We start from the raw sequence: 24,831 nt of genomic DNA, 5'->3' as shown, positions 1-24,831 counted from the left end.
ATTATAGGTATTTAGAATTGATTGGTGATTGAGGCACTGGTGGGCTTCCAAATTACTTTAAAATTGTAAATATATCAATAAAACATTATGTTCAACTGATACCTATATGTATATATAGTAGCATTTCATTTTAATTGTGGATTTGGGGGGTTTTAATCAGAGAATTTTCTATTTTTAAATCGGAGAAATTGTGATTTTTAGAAAAGGAAAACCAAGGTCCCTGCTAATCACCATTAGTCAAGCTGTGGATGGAGCAGGATTTCACCCATAGTTGGAAATGAACTTAGAAATAAAGTATTTCATGCATCACTAACCACCACCCTTTATGTTGCCCCACCTCTAGAAAGCGTTCATTAATAAACATTGTTTTACGCGCGTCTCCACCTGTGTCTAATTTGAACTAATTTTGAAATGTATCTGGACTTGCACTGTTTTAACCAGATCATATCTGAGACGTGAACTCAGAGTTGTATGAAAGAGAAGTAGGTAAATGAACAACAGATTTCATCTTGTACAAAACATATAGTGCTTTAGACAAGGGCTGCCCATGTTGGGGCCCACAGGCCAAATGCAGCTCCCGAAGGGTTAGCACATGGCCTCTAGGTGTCTCCTGGGGTGCTGCTGCCCTCACCACCCTGGCAGCTTAGGTGACCTGTGTCCAGGCTCCCTCACCCACCTATGACTTCTGTTTCCTACCTCCACTCCTGGGGCAGGAAGTGCAGAGCTAGCTGGCAGGAATGCTGGAAATCCAAGCTGCACACAAGACAGGAACTGTGAATGCGTGACCAGAAATAGGCCTGTGCTGCATGGGCTGTCTGCAGAGAGGTGAAAACCAGGCTGCCTGGGCTGCACACGCAGTGGAGAGATGATTCTTCCCCCCTATGCATGCAACCTGCCAAGCTGCCCAGAATGCATGCACAGCAGTGGAGCAGCAGTGGAGCAGTGGAAGTTGGACAGTCCTGTTCTAGATATTATTGTCCAAGTTCCAAAGCTAACTAATTCAGAATTGTCCTGGTCCTTTCAAGTGTGGGGATGTTATTACACAGCTCTCCCACCCATCATGCAGTCTCATGTGTCAATTGTGATATTACAACAGGGCTGATCGTGGCACAGATGCCACTTCTGTCCTTTCACAGGCAACGACACTACTGGGAGATGGGTGTTTGGTTACTGATCGGTGATCACCAAAGCACAATTTACTCAGAACAAAATTACTTAAGAGAAAACGGACTTACCATTTTTAGGCTTGCCATTCTTTGGCTGAAGGAACACACCTGACTTTTTCAGACTCTTCTACAGGTGCTCTCTTCCCCTGTCAGCCCAGCCCTCTTGATACATCACAACAAGTGATATATATCCACGCAAAGGAATTTTAAAAATTATTTAGTGTTTTTTTTCCAACTCTGGAGTTCCAGTATGGCAAAATAAACCTTTATTTTTGCTGGAGATACTCAAAATCCAGACTTTCCTCCGCTGTCTTGTAACCGTCTCCCTTCGGATATTTATGCAGGAGTGGCTTATCTTGATTCATCATTTGCCTTCACTACTTGGTTCCCTGGCCTTTTAGCCCTCCGAGCCAGAACAATACATTCATAGAGGAAATCCTTAAGCTCCAATGAACAAAGATTTTCATTTCACTCATACAGTCTCACAGAGTTCATAAAATCACCAACATTTTTGGATTATACAGCAATTACACGTCAGTTACAAAACATTTATTTGATTGTTAAAAGTAATCACTGAAACGGACAAAAGAGTTAACTCTGCAAAAAGTAATCAATATTTGAAGATTGCATGTACAGTTCTTCCAAAGCTGTATCATTTCTTTTCCACTATATGGAGCTGTTAGTCTTAAGAGAACCCAATCATCCTGAAGATCCAGGTATACATCTCCCCTGCCCTACAAGAAAAGGAAGGGAGAGGCTTTCATACCTGATTGCCAAAAAGGAGGCATACACACAGTGGAAGGGAGGGGCTATCAACAAAAAGGAGTATACCTCCACCGCTAGGGTCTGTAAGGGGGCTGTTAGGAAAGCTAAGGCAGATATGGAACTAGGATTGGCATCAAGGATAACAAAAAGTCCTTTTTTAAATACAGAGGGAGAATGAAGAAGTCCCTGGGTAATGTGTGGCCCCTGCAGGATACGTTAGGCAATCTGGTGGTTGCACCAGAGGAGAAAGCAGACCTCTTTAACAATTTCTTTGCCTCCATTTTCTTGTGCAGGGACCAGGACTCCCCTACCGAGATTCAGGGCAGACTTGGGAGAAACTCCGCCAAGCCTAGTGTCAGGGAGGACTTGGTTAGAGAACTTCTGGAGGGCCTGGACGTGTTCAAGTCAGCAGGTCCAGATGCTCTCCACCTCAGGGTGCTCAGGGAATTGGCAGGGGTTAATCACCGGATACCTGGCACAACTTTAGGAGCACTTGTGGTGCTCTGGCCAGGTGCCAGATGACTGGAAGAAGGCCAATGTGGTCCCCATTTTTAAAAAGGGAAGAGGGAGGACCCGGGCAACTATAGGCCCATTAGTCTTGCTTCAATCTTGGGGAAGCGCTTTGAGAAGATTATCAAGGAGCACATCTGTGATGGGCCAGCAGCAGGTATGATACTCAAGGGCAACCAGCATGGTTTCATTAGGGGCAGGTCCTGTCAGACCAACCTGACTGCCTTCTATGATCAGGTCACAAAATCACTGGACACAGGTGTTGCGGTGGATGTAGTCTTTCTGGACTTCAGGAAGGCCTTTGACACCGTCTCCCACCCAATTCTCCTTAAAAAGCTACGTGACTGTGGCATTAATGCCTACACAGTCAGATGGACTGCGAATTGGCTGAGGGGTCATACTCAGAGAACGGTGGTGGACAGGTCATTTTCAACCTGGAGGGAAGTGGGCAGTGGGCAGTGGAGTCCCCCAGGGCTCGGTCCTTGGGCCCACACTGTTCAATTTTTTTATGAGTGGCTTGGATAACAGGGTGAAGAGCAGCCTGTTTAAATTAGCAGATGACACCAAAATATGGGGTGAAGTGAGCATGCTAGAAGGGAAGGACAGATTACAGCAGGACCTGGACAGGCTACAGGGGTGGGCAAATGAAAATAGGATGGGATTCAATACTGACAAGTGCAGGCTGCTGTACTTGGGCAGTAGGAACCAGCAGCATACCTACAGGCTAGGGAACTCTCTTCTCAAAAGCATGGTGGCAGAAAGAGATCTTAGAGTCATTACTGACTCCAAGATGAACATGGGCCGACAATGCGAAAACAGAGTCAGTAGGGCTAACCGTACCTTGTCCTGCATCCACAGATGCATTACAAGCAGATCCAAGGAAGTGATCTGACATTGGTCAGACCACAGTTGGAGTACTGCGTCCAGTTCTGGTCACTGCACTTCAGGAGGGATGTGGACAGCACTGAGAGGGTCCAAAGGAGGGCCACTCGCATGATCCAGGGACAGCAGGGCAGACCATATGAGAAGAGGCTATGGGGCCTTAACCTGTTCAGCCTTCACAAGAGAAGGCTGAGGGGGGACCTGGTGGTTGTCTATAAACTTACTGGGGGGGGCCCAGTGGAGAATGGGAGAGACCTTGTTGCCCTGAGCGCCTCCTGGCTTAATAAGGAATAATGGCCATAAAAGTTACTAGACAGTAGGTTCAGACTAGACATTAAAAGGCACTACTTCACAGTCAGGGCAGCTAGGATCTGGAACCAACTTCCAAGGGAAGTGGTGATGGCTCGTACCCTGGGGGTCTTTAAGAGGAGGCTTGACGTTTACCTGGCTGGGGTCATTTGAGCCCAGTTCTCTCCTGTCCAGGGCAGGGGGTCAGACTAGAAGATCTACAAGGTCCCTTCTGACCCTTTATCTATGAAACATCACTCCCCTGCAAGAGTCATAAGACATAAATAACTTATTTTCAAAGACTGGAAGGCAAGGCTCTGTAAATAGCTAAACAGGAGTTGCTGTACCAGTATAGTTCCAAGGAAACAGAGGAATGTCCTAGACTAGTGATGCTCAACATTTTGGCCCCATGGGCCAGATGAGTGATGTAGGGCCTGTCTGTGAGCTGAATCAAGCTCCGCACACCAGCACTGGACCCCAGGACCTGGCACCAATCGCCTCCCTGCCCCACATGCAGAGATTGGGTCCTGGGAGCCCAGCACCTCCACTTTACAGCCCCCCTGCATGTTGGGATCAGGCCCTGGCGCCTAGCACTGCCCCCATCTGGACCTGCATGTTAGGATCAGGAGCAGTGTAGAGGGCCTAGGGCTCTCCATGGGTCTGGAAATTTGGCAGCAGGGGAATGGATCCACAGAAAGCCCTGCAGATTGCATGACAGCACAGCAGGCTGGATTTGACTCTCAGGCCGTGAGTTGGATACTCCAGTACTAGACCCAAGACAAGTGTTGAGGTATAAGACACTGCCTGGACTACCATAGCTATTTTGAGTTTATTTGGCTAATTTCTCTAGAAGCCAATACTGAAGCCCAAGAGAGAATACAGAAAAATTCTCAGGGGCATCTTGAAAATTTCTTCCCCTAAACTCCTCCATCCAGGTTTTATTTCCAGGGTGAAAGGCTGTATCTATGATTGTAATTTGTTAACAAAACAGAAGAAACCTTGGTGCACGGTTTTAATTCAACAGTGTACAGACATGTGGCCACATGTTTTTTTGCTGAGGGTAGAGTGGGGAGTTGAGTCAGAGTTGGTTGGATATAATGAATTACTATTTAGATTATTAAATAAAGAGCCATTTATACATACTTCACTATGTAAATAAAGAAGATTGGATAGGGAAGTATCTTTTAGATCAGATGAACTAGCAATCCTATCTGGCCTTAAAATCTGTAAAATCTATAACCCACATACAGTCGTATTTAACCGTTTCTTTCCCTCCATTTTTCTAAGCAGGGACCAGAACAGTCACCCCCGAGCTGGGCCCCCCTCAGGCCCCAGGGGAGGCACAACTAGGCCAAGGGTTAGTGAAGAACTAGTTAGGGAACTTCCAGAGGGACTGGATGTATTTAAGTCAGCTGGTCCGGACGATCTCCACCCTAGAGTACTAAGGGAGCTGGCTGAGGTCATTGCAGGACCCCTGGCACAGCTTTACGAGCACTTGTGGTGCTCTGGTGTGGTGCCAGAGGACTGGAAGAGGGCCAATATGGATCCTATCTTCAAAAAGGGGAAGGAGGACGACCCAGGAAACTATAGGCCAGTTTGTCTTACCTCGATCCTGGGCAAGCTGTTTGAGAGAATTATTCTGGCGCATATGCACGAGGGGCCAGCAGGGGAGATCATGCTTAGGGGCAACCAACACAGGTTCATAGTGGCAGGTCCTGTCAGACCAACCTGGTGGCCTTCTATGATCAGATCACCAAATCCTTAGCTGCAGGGGTAGCAGTGGACATAGTCTTCCTGGACTTCCAGAAGGCATTCGACACTGTCTCTCACCCCATTCTCATTAAGAAACTGGGGGACTGTGGTGTCAACACCCACACAGTCAATTGGGTCGCCAACTGGCTGGAGGGCCGCAACCAGAGAGTGGTGGTGGATGGGTCATTTTCAACCTGGCGGGATGTGGGCAGTGGGGTTCCACAGGGCTCGGTCCTTAGGCCCACACACTTCAACATCTTCATCAGTGACTTGGATGAGGAGGTAAAAAGCACCCTGTTCAAATTTGCTGATGACACTAAGATGTGGGGGGATGTGGGCACGCTAGAAGAGAGGAATAGGCTGCAAATTGGACCTAGACAGGTTACAAGGGTGGACGGATGAGAACAGGATGGGATTCAACACTGACAAGTGCAAGGTGATGCACCTGGGGAAGAAGAACTGGCACCATACCTACAGGTTGGGGAACTCCCTTCTCGTCAGTGCAGAGGCAGAAAAGGATCTTGGAGTCATCATTGACTCCAAGATGAACATGGGCCAGCAGTGTGGGGAGGCAGTCAGGAAGGCCAACCGTACCTTGTCATGCATCCACAGATGCATCTCAGGTAGGTCCAAGGAGGTGATACTCCCCCTCTATGCAACCCTGGTCAGGCCGCGGCTGGAGTACTGCGTCCAGTTCTGGGCGCCGCACTTCAAGAGGGATGTGGACAACATGGAGAGGGTCCAGAGGGTGCGGCGGCGGCGGCGGCAGCAGCAGAGGAATCGGCAGCAGGGGCAGCAGCAGCTGATCCCCCGAAGGTAAGTGGGGCGGAGGGCCTCGGCACAGCTGAGCCAGATCCGGAGGGGAAGCCCTCCGGGTCCCATATAGCTGAGCCGGTAGGGAGCCTGGTTTGCGCCGGCGGGCGGGCTGGGAGGGCCAGGAGTGGGACTCCTGTACGGGTAGGACGTAGACACCACACAGGTCTACAAACAGCAGCTTAGAATGGTGTCTACGAGGAGTGCTGCTAGGGCCTCTGCCCAGGGGGACAAGGCTAACCGGGGCTGGTCTGAGGCCTCCACCCAGACCGAGCCCATGGGGAAGCTGATGTCCCCCTACCTCCCGGCCTGCGGGGGATCCCCAGCAGGGCCGGGGGGGGCAGAGATTGGGAGCCCCCACACCTGTCCGGCAGGTGCCCAGCTTAGGGCTCTGGAGGCACAGGTGAGGGAGCTCCGGGAGGAGGTTAGCAGGCTGAGGGGGATCAGGGAGACGGAGGAGGAAATTGACAGTTATTTCCTTTCCCTGCAGGACCAGGCACCCAAGGAAGAAGCAGCCCAGGGAAGGACCTCCACGGCAAAGTGGCAGACGGTCATAGCCAGGACCGGAGCGGCTCGCAGCGAGCAGGTACAAGCTTCTCCAGTCCGACTGGAGAACAGGTACGAGGCCTTGGCGACTCTGCAGGAGATGGAAAGGGAGGAGGAAACCCTTGGGCAGGAGGAAATGCCACATTCTTCACATTCCAAACAGATCAAGAGATCCGAGAGGACCCAGAAGAGGAGGAGACGCGTGCTCGTTATAGGCGATTCCATCCTGAGAGGTATAGAAGGGCCCATTTGTCGCCAGGACCCTTCAGCACGAGAGGTCTACTGCCTGCCTGGAGCTAAGATTCAGGATGTGACGGAGGTAATCCAGGCCAAGATCAAGCCCACCGATTACTACCCCATGGTCCTTGTCCATGTGGGTACTAATGATGCGGCCAGGAGAACCCCCGATCACCTGATGGCGGACTACCAGGCTCTCGGCAGCGTGCTGAGGGAATTTGGTGCACAGGTGGTATTCTCTTCCATCCTACCAGTGAGCGGACGTGGAAGACGGCATGAGAACTGCATCCGAGAGACCAACTGGCGGCTTCGGCAGTGGTGTCTCGAGGCAGGCTTCGGCTTCCTGGACAATAACCCACACATTACAACGAGGGACATGCTCAGCTGGGATGGGCTTCACCTGTCCCCCAAAGGTAAGCGTGTGTTTTCTTCCAGGTTGGCGGATCTCCTCCGGCGGGCTTTAAACTAGGCTCGTCGGGGGGAGGGGAAGATGAGGGTGGGGGAGGCTGTGGACCACCAAACCAGGTGGCACCCACAAGGACAGCCCAGCCTGAAGAAAGAGAGCTTTGGGAACGTGAAAGGCAGGGGGTGGACAGCAATACGGCACAGGTAAGGAACGGGAAGGTTAGAGACAAAAAGCCCTTTAGGACTTGGAACGAGGGGGTAGCAAAAGCACCAGTCACAGGGCTCAAGTGCCTATATACTAATGCTAGGAGCATGGGGAACAAGCAGGATGAACTAGCGCTCCTGGTTGCACTAAACGACTACGACTTAGTGGGGCTGACGGAAACCTGGTGGGATCCATCCCACGACTGGGCGGTACATATTGAGGGCTATAGATTGTACAGAAAGGACAGAGTGGGGAAAAGGGGGGGAGGGGTTGCGCTCTATGTTAAGGAGCAATATACATCAACCCTCATCAAGACAGAATCAAAGGATGAGGAAGTAGAAGGACTGTGGGTTAGGCTACATGGGGGGCAAGGAGAAAAGGATTTGGTGGTAGGGGTCTGCTACAGACCCCCACATCAAGGGGAAGAAATAGATTTGGGGCTCCTGAGGCAACTCTCAGAGACCATAAAAGCTAAAGAGGCAGTGGTCATGGGGGACCTAAACTACCCGGACATTTGCTGGGAGACACAGACAGCAAAGTCCCACCGCTCACGCAGGTTTCTAACCTGTGTACAGGACCTCCACCTGACGCAGGAGGTACATGGTCCCACTAGGGGGAATGCCTTACTGGATCTGGTATTGGCAACGGGGGATGACATAGTAGGGGACCTACAGATCGGTAGCCATCTGGGGGACAGTGATCACCTAAAAGTACAATTCAACATAAGGCGTCGAGTGGGTAAGGTAACCAGTAGGGTGAACGTGCTGGACTTTAGGAAAGCTGATTTCAGCAAACTCAGGCGATTAGTGAAGGATGCACTGCAGAGTAGTAGTTTTGAAACGATGGGAGCCCAAGAAGGGTGGCTGTGCCTTAAGGAAGCTATCCTTCTCGCACAAAGCGAGACGATCCCCGTGCGAGGTAAAAGAGGGAAAGGGGCCAGGAGGCTTCCCTGGCTGACCAGAGAAATCCTGGGCAGACTAAGGGCCAAAAGGGGAGCACATAAAAAGTGGAAACAGGGAGAGATCACCAAAGAGGAATATACCTCTTCTGCTCGTGCTTGTAGGGAGGCAGTTAGACAGGCCAAAGCTACCATGGAGCTGAGGATGGCAACCCAAGTAAAAGACAATAAGAAATTGTTTTTTAGATATATAGGGAGTAAAAGGAAGGCCCAGGGAGGAATAGGACCCCTGCTAAATGGGCAGAAACAATTGGTGACGGACAGAGGGGACAAGGCTGAACTCCTCAACGAGTTCTTCGCCTCAGTGTTCCTAAGTGAGAGGCATGACAAGTCTCTCACTGGGAGTGTAGGGAGGCAGCAGCAAGGCACCAGACTTCCATGCGTGGACCCTGAGGTGGTGCAGGGTCACTTGGAGGAACTGGATGCCTTTAAGTCGGCAGGCCCGGATGAGCTCCATCCGAGGGTACTGAAGGCACTGGCCGACATCATTGCAGAGCCACTGGCGGGAATATTTCAACGCTCGTGGCGCACGGGTCAAGTCCCGGAGGACTGGAAAAGGGCCAATGTGGTTCCCATTTTCAAGAAGGGGAGGAAGGAGGACCCGGGTAACTATAGGCCAGTCAGTCTCACCTCCATCCTTGGCAAAATCTTTGAAAAAATCATCAAGGCTCACATTTGTGAGAGCCCGGCAGGACAAATTATGCTGAGGGGAAACCAGCACGGGTTCGTGGCAGGTAGATCGTGCCTGACCAATCTAGTCTCTTTTTATGACCAGGTCACAAAACGCCTCGACGCAGGAGGAGGGGTGGATGTCGTATACTTGGACTTCAGGAAGGCCTTTGACACGGTATCCCACCCCATACTGGTGAACAAGTTAAGGGGCTGTGACTTGGATGACTGCACAGTCCGGTGGGTGGAGAATTGGCTGGAGGGTCGCACCCAGAGAGTTGTGGTGGATGGGTCGGTTTCGACCTGGAAGAGTGTGGGCAGTGGGGTCCCGCAGGGCTCGGTGCTTGGACCGATACTCTTTAATGTCTTCATCAGCGACTTGGACGAGGGGGTGAAATGTACTCTGTCCAAGTTTGCGGATGACACTAAGCTATGGGGCGAAGTGGACACGCCGGAGGGCAGGGAACAGCTGCAAGCAGACCTGGACAGGTTAGACAAGTGGGCAGAAAACAACAGAATGCAGTTCAACAAGGAGAAATGCAAAGTGCTGCATCTAGGGAGGAAAAATGTCCAGCACACCTACAGCCTAGGAAATGACCTGCTGGGTGGCACGGAAGTGGAAAGGGATCTTGGAGTCCTAGTAGACTCCAAGATGAACATGAGTTGGCAGTGTGACGAAACCATCAGAAAAGCCAATGGCACTTTATCGTGCATCAGCAGATGCATGACAAATAGGTCCAAGGAGGTGATACTTCCCCTCTATCGGGCGCTGGTCAGACCGCAGCTGGAGTACTGCGTGCAATTCTGGGCGCCGCACTTCAAGAAAGATGCGGATAACCTGGAGAGGGTCCAGAGAAGGGCCACTCGTATGGTTAAGGGCCTGCAGGCCAAGCCCTATGAGGAGAGATTAGAGAAACTGGACCTTTTCAGCCTCCGCAAGAGAAGGTTGAGAGGCGACCTGGTGGCTGCCTATAAGTTCGTCAGGGGGGCACAGAAGGGAATTGGTGAGTATTTATTCACCAAGGCGCCCCCGGGGGTTACAAGAAATAATGGCCACAAGCTGGAGGAGAGCAGATTTAGATTAGATATTAGGAGGAACTTCTTCACAGTTCGAGTGGCCAAGGTCTGGAACGGGCTCCCAAGGGAGGTGGTGCTCTCCCCTACCCTGGGGGTATTCAAGAGAAGGTTGGATGTGTATCTAGCTGGGGTAATGTAGGCCCAGCACTCTTTCCTGCTTATGCAGGGGGTCGGACTCGATGATCTATTGAGGTCCCTTCCGACCCTAGCATCTATGAATCTATGAATCAGGGGGCAGCAGGGCAGGCCTTATGAGGAGAGACTATGGGACCTGAACCTGTTCAGCCTCCACAAGAGAAGGCTGAGGGGGGATCTAGTGGCCTGTTACAAACCAGTCAGGGGGGATCAGCAGGCACTGGGGAAGTCCCTGTTCCCCCAAGCACTGCCAGGAATGACCCGGAATAACAGTCACAAGCTGGCAGAGGGTAGATTTAGGCTAGATATCAGCAGGCGCTACTTCACCGTCAGGGCGGCTAGGATCTGGAACCAACTTCCAAAAGAACTGGTGCTGGCTCCTACCCTGCAGGTCTTTAGGAGGAAGCTAGATGTACACCTTGCTGGGGTCGTTTGACCCCAGTACTCTTTCCTGCCATGGCAGGGGGTCTGACTAGGTGATCTACTCAGGTCCCTTCCAACCCTAGAAACTATGAAGCATGATCATCCCATTCCACAACTCTATCTCCTCGCTCTATCCAAACAAATAGCTTCCTATAAGCATCCGTATCTTTCTGCTATGAAGCCAAGGTCAAAAGTTTCTCTCATGTTTTCTTTAAGCTCTTTTAAATATCACAGTAGTTTAAATAGTCCTATTATCCTGACTGATGTCAAAGCAACTTTATTATTTTCCTTCAAATTCCTCCTTAAACTCTCATCAAAATGTCTATAAAGCTGGGCTACTGATGAATTGAGCTTATTGCCTATCATGTTAACCAATATCCTCCCATCATTTTCGTATACTACACCCCATGTCTTCACTCATACTTTTATTTAATAGTTAATTAATTAATTAATAATTTTATTTATGCTTTTTAGGGTGGGGGAAGAGCTTAACTATAATCTAATTGACTCTCCACAATCAGTTGTTACAATTACTCTGTATTAATTCCAAATGTAGGCAATTTTGTTATGACTGGGATGAGTTAGTGACAAAGACAGATAATATATGAAAAAGGCAAAAAGACAGACACTGCACTTCCAGTGACTGAAAGCTACAATGGTACAAAGTTTAGGTCCAAATCCAGCACAACTCCATGCCATCACCAAAGCAAAACAAAAAGAACGAACACTAGGTTTTACACGTAATAATGACTTCTTAATGTACCTTAGACTGTTAAGTTCAAAAACTTTAGAGACATTCAGACCCTGACCTTGTACATTTGTTTAGTTCTACGCCAGGGGTAGGCAATGTTTTTGGCTGGAGTGCCAAAAAAACCCGCAACGCCTTAATGGCAAGGTGCTGGAATGCTGGCATGCCAGAAAAACAAAACTGGGGTAGGGGGTACATGGCAGGATGCACACTACATATTGATATAGTTAATAATCTTTTTTTTTTTTTTTTACAGTAAATACCAGGTTTTCTAAAAATGTTAAACCTCATGACAATAAAAGAGTGCCATATACTACCTTTGTTGATGTATATTCTTTTTTTCTTAAGCATGTTGTGATGAGAGGAAAAAAAAGAGAAAAAAGAGAAAGAAAACCAGAGGCGTGCACAGAGAACCAGACATACATATGCACATGCACACATACACAACCACATGCATGCAAACAGAGAACCCAGAAACACACACACAGAACAGATACCTGCATACACACACCCCAAAAACCAGACACACAGACGTGCACACATGCACATACATGTGGCCAGGCTGCTGGGCCACAGGACAAATATGATAATGCCTCAGGTCCCTGCAGCCTCTGTGCTTCCTTAGGAAGCTTGCCCCTGGGCTACAGCACAGGCCACAGAGGCCCCAACCCAGAGCCTGCCCATCAGTCAGCTGCAGGGGCGACACTAGGGGAGCAGTTTGCAGGGGATATAGCCACTGCAAAATTCACCTGAGCCCTCCCATGGCCACCCCTCCTAGCTCAGCTGCTGCCCAGCCACTCCCCCACAGCTGAGGTCACAGAGATGCAGTGCTCCCGACAGGAGCAGCACAAGCCTCTTCCTGATGTGGGGGAGTGGTGGGTTGGGCTCAGAGCTGGCTGAAGTGGGGCAGATGGGTGGGCAGCAGTGCTGGGAGGGATGGAGCCTTCAAGCCCAGCCCTGACCAAGGTCCCCTACTGGGAAGAGGCTGGTGCCACCCCTGCTCTGGAGCCCTGGCATCAGCTCTGTGCCAGCAGGTGCACGCACACCTCACAACAGATGGCTGAGAGGGGCCTGAGGCAGCACAACCCCAACCTCTCCCCCGCCATCTGCTCTGAGGCTCGCATGCAGGTGCCACTAGCACAGAATTGATGCTGAGGCTCTGAAGCCTGGCACAGCTGTTTGTAGCTGGCCTGGGCTTTGGGCCACAGTAGCAGGCAGCAGGCAGGCTGCAGGCAGCTGTGCCAGGCTCCAGAGCCCCAGCATTACCCTCTATGTTACTGGTGACTGCATGTGCACTTCAGAGCAGACAGCAGGGGAGGGGCCAGGGTCATGTTGCCTCATGCCCTCCCCTGCTATCCGCTCTGAAGCGCGTATGCAGCCACCAGCAGTACAGAACTGATGCCAGGGCTTCAGAGCCCAGTGCAGCTGTTTGCAGCCTCCCAGCTGTACCTGGCCCCGGGGGCTCTGGGTAGCTACTGCTGGTCATGCAGCTGAGGCTGCCTACAGCCTCCCAGTCACCTACTGGGAACAGGCCGGGCTCCACGGCTGGCAGCAGCTGCCCAGAGCCCAGACTGGTGCTGACAGGCTGAGTAAAACAGCCTTGTGTGCCATGCTCTGGCATGTATGCTAGGGGTTGCTGACCCCTGTTCCAAGCAATAAGTAGGCTCATTGTTTTCAAGTTCACTAAAACAGAACTATTTCAAATAAACAGGTATAAACACATGTAGAAAACAGGTCCATGTCACTTAATATTACTTTTAATTCAATTTATTTAAATAGGATAAGGCTACTTAAAAAGAACTCTTTACATATAAAATTTACATTACATTAAACATTGCTGTACTTAAGTACAAAACCTGCACAAATGTTTAGTAAAAGGGAACAGCACACAGTATTATAAACACACATTCTTACCACTTTACAGCATTCAGAAGTGCCTTTGATTCCACAACAGTGAATGGGGAACTCCTGTCATTCGTATCTAATGTGGACTATCGCTGACATTTTCAATACAAATAAATTTTAAAAGGTTAATAAGCTTTCAAATAAACAATGACAGCATCTTCAATGAGTCAATTAAGTCACCAAGAGAATTTCATCAAGTTTGAATTTAACAGTGAAACTTTAATATGGGTCAGACATAGCTTTCATAATATTACTTTTTGAGTACCGACACATTACTACCTACCACTTACGCACAAAGTGGGTTTAACAGGCTTCATCATATATCACCGAACTTAACAGGAGCTTTATGATGTAGGATTGGATCCAAAGTCTTATGTCACATGAACAACAATCCAGATAAATCCATTTGGATTAAGAAATCCAGTAATTTATTATATACTGTCAAAAGAAGGGAAGAGGCAAAACATTGTTTAGAGCAGTGGTTAGCGACCTTTTCAGGTTGCAGGCTAGAATGCCCCAGCATGGGTCTGAGGCTGGCAGTTGGGTGGGTACTAGGAACCAGATGCCACTTCATTCTACAGCAGCACAAGCAGAGCTCCTGTGGTGACTTCTCCTCACAAAGGCCTGGGGAGAAAGCCCTCCCCACTGCCAAAACCCCACATTCACAAGCCAGATCAAATGACCCCATAGGCTGTAGGTTGCTAACCCCCGCTTTAGAGCATGTATCATATTCTCTCAATGTCATATTTTTTACCTCCTTTCAAATGGATCAATAAGTGAAGAAAGTGTAGGCTTGTATTCCACAGGATTCCCCTATGTTTTACAAACAGTACTGTAATTAGGAAAACAAGAAAAAGTTGCCAGACATACACACACATTTTATACATACATTTATATATACTGTGGGTGTGGATAAGAGCATGGCACTAATCCATTCATTACTTTTGTTCAAAGATTCATACCAACAGATTCTCATAATGTGCTTCCATCTGTGCCTTTTTATTTCAAATGTCAATAAGAGAAACTTCAATTTGAAGTGAGGATGTCACACAGTTCATCTCTTATTACCAGCTTACTTTTTAAGTGATATAAAATTCTATGGTTTTGTTTTGTATAACAAAAGCAATGCATTTCTACAGATTAAAACCTGTCAATGGGATGGTTTTATATTCTATCATTTATGTAGCTACTTCTCCAAAGCTAAGCAGTTCGGATGCACAATCGCAAACCACCTGGAATCCCAAAAACTATATTAGGTACTTAGCCAGGATGTAACCTACAAGACTGATTCTGCTGGGTAGCATAAAATAGTAAAATTTATAAGCCCATAAAAGGTGTTCTGTAGGGACATGCAGGAGATGAACTATTGTATGCTTGAGAAGTCAGAAGCTGATTTTTTAATATCTTGTAACACTCCCACCTTTTAAAGGGGAAAATGAACCATTCTCAGTGCAAGACAATAAACACTCTTAAGGTGACTGGTGAGAATATGATTCCGGCTTTATATCAGGGAGCTTGTAAACCTGTAAAATTTCACAGCAATCTGAATACCTGTATAAAGAAAAGTGTACTTAAACTGTTCAAATATTACTTATCTGTTCTGAAATATAGGCATGATACAAATGTATTTCCAATAATTCATGGCCATGTTACATGCTGGATTTTTTTCTTTGCTTCCGTAGGTTTTAGGTCATTCTGAAACGAAAGAAAAATAAACTGATGTCAGATATGCACAAGACAACATTTAGTGTACAATATCCAGATCTAGTATACTTTCAGTACATTAGTGAATAACTACAGCAGTTTTATGCTGCCATCTTGTGGAGGAACTGAAAATACTGCAAGTCTCCCCTAGAGGTAAAAAACAATTAAAAAAAAATAAATACCTAAAGGCTGATAAAATTTAAACTTTTGTAAGCCCATTACATGCAGTCTTGGTTTTAGTAATCCACCTGTAATTTACCAGAAGTATTCTTCACTAAATAAATAAATAAAATGCAATTTAGAAACAGTTCCAGAGAAGCAATTTATAATCTAAACTTTAAAAAAGTGTTTTTTGGCAAACCTGAGGACTATTTCTGACAACTTAGTGAATCTCAGCCATTGAAAAGTTGTATAACAAAGTTTTAAAGGTTAATTGGCCACAGATCACACCGACAATTTAAAGACCAAGACTACACCTTGAAAACAAGCAGCAGTAGAATACCTTGGAACAGCTATTGCCCCTGTACAGGAAATCTACTGGGTTTTGCAGTAGCAGAATCATTTGCCAAAGACCAGCGTTAAAAAGGTTTGATACTAATTATTAGCTTTTCCAACCTAGTGCTTCCCATTTGTTGAAAGTTCTAGGCCACTTTAAGAATACAAAAACCTTTGTTATTATCATAAGCTTACATAGCAAGCTTCAGCAAAACAGGAACCTCTTACCACTTCAGAAGATACAACCACCTTGACAGATAATCTAATAGTCTTCACCTATGGCCCCATGGGCTGGATGAGTGGCGCAGGCCAGTCCACAGACCAGATCTGCCCCATGTCCAGATCTGGCCTTACTTCCCTGATTTGCCTTGTGTTGTATAGATCCTACCTTGCCCCGTGTACCCAATCTAGTGCACGCTGGCCTGCTGGGCTTCCCACAGGTCCAGAAGTTTAGTAGCAGGGCAATTACCATTGCCATTGCTCCCTGCCACCCAATTTTCAGTAGTATGGAGAACCTGGAAGGCTGGATAACATGATTCCATGGGCCAGATCTGGACTGCGAGCTTCCATTTATATCACACCCTTCATTCCACATAGTTTACACATGCAATACTTTTGCACACAGCCATAATACAACTCCCTCAGCTGGAACATGGCAGCTGCTGAACAACCAGTAATACACAAGAGTTCAGGGCAAGAATTCAAGAACATTACACTCCCAAACTGAAGCTATATGATGAATCTGAGTTCTGTTGGCAGACCCTTAAATACTGTCTGGAATTAGATAAAGCTGCTTAGTCCTGAGGGTACCTACATTCCCTTCCTCCTTTCCTCCCTAAAGTTTGAAGCCACTGATTAACAAATAAAGTAATATCACTCATTAATTACAGCCCAATTCAGCAAGATCAATAAACATCTGCCTAAATTTAGACATACAATCAAATACTTAGGTACCTGACCTCACTGGAGTCAAAGTTGTCTGCATTAATTTGAATGAAACCAAATCTAAACTGTAAAGATACTGACTAAGCATATCAAAAATACAGAACATTGAATATCAATTTAAACTGTACAAACATTCAGTGGGTGACGCAAACATCTAGACATGCTGCACTACAGCCACATACAAATCAAAGCCATTTAGGTTTGGATATAAGTCAGTATTTAGGATACTTCTAAAGAATATTGAAATAATGATATCTGCAACAGGCAGCACTCTTCCTATTGGATCAGTACAGAGCCAGTTGCTTTAGTATGCCTTTAAAATATTGCTTGGAAGCTGTCTTTCAAAATAAAGATAAAAATATTCAACAAAGATTCTGTGGAAAACTTCATATTCATTTATTCCGACATGTTTAGAACAAAAACAACAGGGTTTTTTTGGTTTCTTTTTGTAGAATGTTTTGAAATCTGTTACAATGAGACACTGTAAGGGGAGTGTATTTAAGAGAGCAAAAATGTAACCTCTGTGTTCTCAAATACCTCCAAGTAAAAAAATGTTTTCCATCTCCTTCCATGAAAACTTGTGCACGGTTGTACCAAATATGACCACATGTCAACAGAACGTGAAGTAGTTCTTTGAAAGGGACACCGGCTGATAATAAATTTAAATCTTTTGAACTCTTTTGGGATAAAAGTCCTTAGGCAGAAAGCTTATACCTTACTGTAATGCATTAGAAAGTATATACAATAAGTTACCTTTGAAGCGGCTTCTGGCCCCTGCCCTACAATGGACTGGCTTTCAACAAGACTCTAACGATCACTCTTTGGTCAGAGTTTAGAATCATTATATTACTCCAATTTCATCTTCAGCCTGTCAGCTGCTATCAACTGTTGCCTCCTCTTCACTTCAAGTCCTGTTACCACTTGTCCTATTCATAATTCAGACCTTTCATCTTCACTAATCACTCCTTCAGTATCCCACAGGACAGATATGCTTAATCCTTCTTTCAGATTTCTGAGAGGATTCCAAACTTAGGGACAGCAATGTCCTTCCTGTCACTTAAACTTGTAACGTTCACACATTGCTGTCTAGATTCTCACATCCAGGCAATGAATCTTGCTGATACTTCCTACAAAGTAGCTCTAAAAATGGTGCCCTCTCATTCCAGTCACACAGCAAAGATTATGCTTGAGCCGCTTACCTCGCTTCCATTACAGTAAGGGTGATAAATGGAATCCTGCCCTACTCATTCTAACAATTTAAAATGTTGCAAATAAAACAAACAAACAAACAAAGAAACAAACAAACAAACAAACAACTTCCTTAGTCAGCTGCTGGGAACATTTCACACTTCTTTGCATCACACTCTGGGCTTTTCTTTCTCCACTGCATTAAGCACAATCCATTTGTCTTCACACACTTCAATACTATTTATCTCATACACTGTTTCAATGAGAGCTCCTGCTTCTGGTCCTCCTTGTACCACTGGCCTTCCACAACCTTTCATTAATGTTTCAAACACATAATTGCACTTCTTCCATGCCAGCCTTCATGAATGGAAGGAGTTATCTGCAAACACCAAGACCAACTCCTGTTACTCTTCAAATCCCTGCTTAAAATTAATTTGTCTAATCCTGATTAGAGACACTGATACTACTATAATCCAGAACATTAACCCACAATATAAAATAATCAGGTAAAATTAAGGTTAAATTATACAGGTCTAAAAGAAACACTATACATTTGTGAGGCACACCTGCAAGTTTCAGTGAAAAATTGTAATAAGCTATACCCACTGCTGTCACATACATACCATTGATTCAGATTCTTCCTTTGGAGCTGTTCTTTTTAATTTCACAATTGTAGCTCCTGCTACTGGGGTCATAGGCGATACCTTTAGACTAGCCAATACGTTGCTATTAGTCACTGGCACACTGTTCTGTTCTGCCTCATTATTCCTAGTTTCTAGTTTAGCGTCCTGTGATAAACTGGAGGGTGAAATGTACGTTGAGGCATTTGAAGGAACTGATAGTCTCCTAACAGTGTTGGTGGTGCTTGCTGCTGGGGGTGGTTTTAGGCGATCAGTGGCTCCATTTTCTGTCTTCTTCACCTTTATACTTGTACTTGTTGAACTGCCATCAAATACAATAAGTGGTCGCTTCCTTGATCCTTCTACAGCTGTGACACTGAAAATACAAATTTTAAAGTTCTCAGGAATACAGATTAGATTATCGAGAGTCAGTAAGTGCCTCAAGGGCTGAGCTATAAAAAAGGATATAGTTAAAAAATGTGCTCTCATCCTACTTTGCAATATTTAGTAGAACCAAATACAGATTATAACAAACATCAAACTAATTAACAAAAAACTAATTCCAAGCAATGACTTATATTCATTACAACTATAAAATTACTTTGACATTATTTTAGGTCCAGTTGTACCAAGAAATGTAGTACTGTTTCAGATTTCAAAGAGTTAAGTATTTAAAGAGATGCAAATGATGTAAGTTAAGATCCATACATGTTCTGGAAAAAAAATTAAATCTACATTTACTCACAGTCCTATTAGTTAATGGGTTGTATCTACAATAATTTGTTCCTGAGCCAGGGCACTAAACTGATTATTTCTGCTAGAATAACTAGTGTTTCTAAATCTATCGAGTCAGATTGGATTTTTTTCATTATAAGAAATGGATTCTAGAAGATGAACACTAGGATGTTATTTATATCAAAGAGTTAAGATCAAAAAGGAAACAGCCTAACAGACAAAAAAAGAAGGAAAGGGTTAATAGTTGTTCCTTTGCACAAGACACCCAACATGGAGGGATGAATTTGATAAAAGAACCATTGTACTTAGTGAATTTACAAATTTACAACATTTAATTAATGATTTGCAGTGTCAGAATATCGTTAATTGTGCATTTGTGACAATTTCATGAAAACCTCATACTGCTATTTTTCAACTATAGTGGTATATCAGAGGCAGTTGAACACATAAGTTTAGACCCTATATTTTAGACAAACACATCTTTATTAACAAAGCAACAACGAGAATCACTAGTGTCAGGCCCAGTCCACATACTGTCATGCTTTAAAGCCACATTGTGGCAGCCATCTGACTCAATTACAACACCATTAGATTAGCAACTAAATGGGAGCTGCTGGTAGCTTTAATATCCAAAAGGTTCCAGCGATCTGATTTGTGGTTTTGATGACGAAAGATAGAATTTCTTTAAAAATGAAATTAATGACAGTTCAAGAATAAACATACATCCTGCAGCCATGGAGCAATAGCAATTAAGGTCATATCAAAGCTCTGCTTCAGGTTAGCTTTTCATATATTTATCGTATGCATTAAATCAACAATTAATGTCATAGTACATCACTGAAAGAGCCTAAGGAAATGAACCTGCACACAAGTTGAAGTAAAATGTAATATCTCTTGCTCACTCAGACCTTTTTCTGAAAACTTTCTCTCAACACCTATTCACCAATATCCTGACCAAACACATTCAAATAGCAGAAATGCATAAACCTACTTCCAAGGTATCACTGTGCAAAAATTTCTGTGTCAATCTCTTTCCTTAACATAAAGATAGAACAGTTACTCCTCATTAAATCACTCTATCAAATATTCTCTCAGCCAACCAGGAGTGTAGTATTCAAAAGCTACATACAACTTTAAAAGCACACTTATTTGACAGCGATTCTTGTGCACAAAGTATAGTATATTTGAAAGGTTACCGCACTTTTGTTCTTCTCTAAAATGACAACAAGCTAGATTATATACAGAGTTTCCCAAGAAACATTAAGAGTCTACAAGGGATCTTGGGATTGCATGAATGACCAGCCTCAACAAAACGGGTGGAGAGTGCTACTAGCTTAGCCAAGCGTACACCCTGGTAGTTTGGGTACTCTCCTCGGAGACCAGGGATAAATTTAAACCAAGGTAGAGACCAGTAATTAGAGCTGGTAAACATAATATGTAAAAACAACTCTTTTTGCCACCATGTTTTGAGCTAACAGTGCCTGCTGTGTATTGTGATGAAATCAATACTGGATTTTAGGCACTTAAGAAGTTAGCAATTGATTCTGAGAATGGCACTCTTGGTTGGACCCAAGCAGAATTACGGTGCTTCGATGTCTTTTTTTTTTTTTGGACCTGGGTCTAGATCTATTTCTCCTATCAGGCAAGGAACTCTCTCAATTTCTGCAAAATTCAGGTTTCAGTTCAACAATTTCTAACCTGTGACATTGTTAAGATTACCTGCTGAACGCAAACTAAATGCAAATTGATGCGCCTACAGCTATCCTAAAACAGTAGAGAGGTGTAAACTGTCAAATAAATTTTGGCCCCAACAGTTTGAACAGCTGTACTGTGCTTAAAAGACCTCTTCCAAGTCTGGAAGACTGGGGGAAGAATTCTTTCCTCCAGGAAGCTCCAAACAGGCAAACCTGTCTCACACCTAAAATACCGCCACACTGGTTTGGGGCATGGCTGGTAGACCCTAATCCCACCTTACCAAATCACCCCTTGGCATGGCAGCACTCAGACTCAGGGAATTGACTGCAACAGGAGAGCCTTTTTATGGGCTCCCCAAATGCTGCTACACTCTAGATAGAGAACTGCATTCTACTATAAGGAGTGGACATATTTACTCCTAAAAGGTCTGCGAAGTCTCATCTCACCAGGATGTTAAATGGACATGTCTATATCATCCTCACAACAATTCTGAGAAGCAAATTTCATTGAATCACTGCATGCAAAAATGTCTTGTGTCACTATTGGAACCATGCCAGGCGCATCCAATGCCTGTCTCAAAAGCAAGCTTAAGACAGCATCCCTGAATACAATTCAAAAAGTGACAAAGCAACGTTTTTCTGCAAGTGATATATATGGATCAGGAGCAGGTAGGTGTAACTTGTTTCTTGGCAGCAGTCTCAGAATCACCTTGAAGACAATACAGACAGCCAATAATTCTGAAGTTTTGTCTGAGTATGTTTTAGCTGTACTTACTGAAACTACTTTATGTCTAGAACTTCCAAGAAGCTTCAGCAGCTTCCTTTCAACTCATTTCCAAGTTCTTTGTGCATTAATGCTGACAGTAAGATGGTCAGTTTTTCAGAAAGCATACTATTCAAGTCCATGTTGAGCAGTGAACTACTAAAGTACTTAAAATGACTAATGACTAATAAGGGACTTATAATGCCTAATTTGCAACAAGTACTCAAACAGTAACTGGTAACTTGAGCATACTGTGTTTTAAACCTTAACAAAAGCAACTTTAATAAAGCAGCCCTCTAGAAAATAAACAGTAGTAATCTAAGTAAGTCTACACATTTTCCAGTTTCCATATATGAATTGATTTATCATAAAATGTGCCTACGCATAAAGCAAGTTCCACTTGTAATGATTAGAAATGGACACATAACATATAACCTGTAAAATGTTGCTGTTATGCAAGAATTTCATGTTATGAGAGAACAAGGCTGAGGTATTTCTGAGAGGTTGGTTGATGTATTTGTTTGTATATCTGAACCAAAAAAGCAGTTCCCGTTGACAGCTCTTTCAGAACACTACCAATGTCCAAGATGTAACTGGAAAGAAATATTTGTCAAAATGCTTTTATAACCTTGTGTGTACAGAGAAAATAGTATGACTGACTGAAATATTGACAGTGGTGAAAGTGTTACATGAGTTACTCATAAGAATTTAACAGATTTAACGCAAGTAACAGATCTGTTTTCAGCCTTGCTAAACTCATTTATAAGAGTGACCAGCTGTACTATACTGGAATGAATAACCACAATTTCTTTGAGTTGATCTAGTTGTTTCTTTTGGCATTCATGTGAAGCTGAACTTCATGCAGGTCCTGAACAAGCAACACAATGCATGGGGAGGTCTTTCTAAATCAACCACTTTGCAAGGGTGCAAAAAACTGACAACTTTATTTTCTGGTCAAAGAGTATTTATAAAGGCTGTAAGCAAAAAACAACTTTAATGAAAAGCAACTTCTGTTTATGTACGAGGTCCAATAAACAAACCTTTGTGGCAAATCAAAATCAACATTCCCAACTTTTATGTTTGCACACTTACTAGGTACAGTTACTATTATGTAATTAACTGCCAATGAACTCATGTTTTGCTACTGAATGCTACCAAGTAAGAACAATGTTTACTTATAAAAATATTAATGATCACAAGTATCAACCTTTCCCATCTCCATCTGAAAACAGGAATGACTATTTCTTTATGAAGTACTTTGAGAGCTTCTGTAGCTCCTAGCTACACAAAAAGCTAAGTATACAACACATCTCAACACTGACACTGAATTTTATGCTAGGGTAATATATTCTGACATACACCCTGATACAAAATGGAATTTATCGCATATGTCATCCTCTACAAATGCTATACAGTGTTGATAATTGGGCAGAGAAAGGCTAAACTAACTGCAAATTACCCCAAAAGCTATCCAGGAGCTAAAAGAACAGTTAAATTACCTCTCTGTCTCACTTTTCCATTCATTTTGTTCTCTTTTCTTTTCCATCACTTTCCCCCATCTACTTTTTGGCAAGTTCCGCTGAGGCAATGGTATGGCATGTTGAATATAGAGATCAGTAAGACCATCTTTATCTGTCTTTACATCATTTTCAACTGGTATGTTCTTCTGTAGACAGGAAGAAAAGAATTATGATGGGAAAGCTTTTGAGCAAAGTACTTTTACTCACAATTCCTTTTTCAATAGTCAGCGTAACAAATACTTGACACCACGTTATGTCTTAAGTCAGAGAATCACAGAAAATGAGGGTTGGAAGGTACCTCAGGAGGTCATCGAGCCCTACTTAAAGCAGGACCTTGCCCAACTCTATCATCCCAGCTAAGGCTTTGTCTACCTGAGTCTTAAAAACCTCTGAAGAGCCATTAATGGTAGATCATTAATAGCTGAATAATGCTTCTTAGGATCCCAGGCTGTACCTTCACGGATCCAAGTGCAGGATCAGAGGTCTGGTTAACCTGGAGACTGCTTCTCTGACCCCCTGAAAATGCAAGAAGCCTCCTCAAGCACCACCCAATTCCCTTTCCCTTGCCTGATCCGTTGCTTTCCTCTGCTCCCCACCATATCTGCCATTGTGTTACCTGCCCACTCCCCAACCTGCTTCATGCCATCCACGCAGAGGCTGCCTGTGCTCCAGGTGGCACCTGGCCACCCCCTGGGCCAGACCATCAAGGAAACCAATTGCAATTACAGCCTGGGCAGCCAGACTTATGAGCAAAGACTTAAAAAGGGTCATTACAGAGAGACTGGAGATGGTCTTTTCTCGGTGGTCCCAGGGGACAGAACAAGGAACAAGGGCGCCAACAGCAGCATAGGGAGCTAAAGCAGGAGATGACGAGCTCGCTGACCGAGGGGGGTGGCGCTCGGAGCCGGCTGTTTCAAAGGGCTGCAGCATCCCCCCCCTCGAACCCGCGGCTCCAAGAGTCCCGCCCCCAACCACCGCAGGGCCCGAGGCAAAGCAACGGCAGCGCCCCCTGCTGCGTGCACTACGCGCCGGAGGGGCTCGCGTCCCCCACCCGCGCCGGGAACGCACCTGCTCCAGAGTGAGAAGCAGGAACTCCTCAGAGAGCAGCTCCGGGTGCAACAGCAGGTCCGGGTCCGGCCGCGCCCGCCCCGCGCCGCTGCCGCTGCCGCTGCCTGCCGTCGCCGTCGCCGTCGCCGCAGCCGCAGCCGCAGCCGCAGTCCCGGCCCGACTCCGGCTCCGGCCCCGACCCCGGCCCCGCGCCGCCATTTCCTCGCCGAAACTCCTTCCGGTAACCCACAATGCCCCGCGAAGGGGGGGGCGCGTTAACGGACAGGAAGTGATGCAATGCAGAGTTCCGAAGGGAGGGCGAGTTGGAGTGCGTCGAGCCCTGCTGCGCAGGTGCGCGTGTGTTGTTCAGGGTGGAGACAAAGTCCTTTCCTTGAGCGCAGAGCGCCGCTCGGGGTGGGGAAAAGGTTGGGGTGTACGCTGGGCGCATGCGCGAGCTTGGCGGCGGAGCAGGGCCGTGCCGCGGCGGGTTCTGCCCCCTCCCCTGCTGGCGGGGTCTCAGGTTGAGCCTGTGGCCTGCGTGCGCCGTCCCGGCCGCAGTAGGATCTGTTGGTTGGCTCGGGGCGCCTTTTGTTCCTTGGGGCTGGCTGTTGCTTGTTTGTTTCCCTCACTCCCGGC

At 45.7% G+C, this 24,831-nt stretch overlaps 1 protein-coding gene across 3 annotated transcripts; it reads right to left on the bottom strand.

Annotated features, from left to right (window-relative positions):
* Positions 1-1,483: 1,483 nt before the first annotated feature.
* Positions 1,484-24,450, bottom strand: TSLIG2 (tRNA splicing ligase complex subunit 2). Of its 3 annotated transcripts, XR_016438413.1 has the most exons (6): positions 24,217-24,450; positions 23,128-23,294; positions 18,440-18,812; positions 13,494-15,179; positions 3,768-3,873; positions 1,484-1,900 (listed from the first exon to the last, which is right to left on the bottom strand). XR_016438413.1 is itself a non-coding variant. In XM_090021069.1 (4 exons), the coding sequence occupies exons 1-4, from the start codon at positions 24,412-24,414 to the stop codon at positions 15,123-15,125; spliced, it is 795 nt and encodes a 264-aa protein (XP_089877195.1). In that variant the 5' UTR covers positions 24,415-24,450; the 3' UTR covers positions 13,308-15,122. The 3 variants fall into 3 exon arrangements, 1 of the variants encoding a protein (XP_089877195.1); XR_016438414.1 differs by lacking the exons at positions 1,484-1,900; positions 3,768-3,873 and having other exon boundaries at positions 13,305-13,922; positions 14,239-15,179; XM_090021069.1 differs by lacking the exons at positions 1,484-1,900; positions 3,768-3,873 and having other exon boundaries at positions 13,308-15,179.
* Positions 24,451-24,831: the final 381 nt, after the last annotated feature.

The sequence above is a fragment of the Crocodylus siamensis genome, chromosome 1 (genome assembly GCF_052110815.1).
Source record: "Crocodylus siamensis isolate JL-2025a chromosome 1, ASM5211081v1, whole genome shotgun sequence".
In the NCBI taxonomy this organism is placed as follows: Eukaryota; Metazoa; Chordata; order Crocodylia; family Crocodylidae; genus Crocodylus; species Crocodylus siamensis.
The sequence above is the reverse complement of the archived record's forward strand: the minus strand, read 5'-3'. Positions and strand labels throughout refer to the sequence as shown.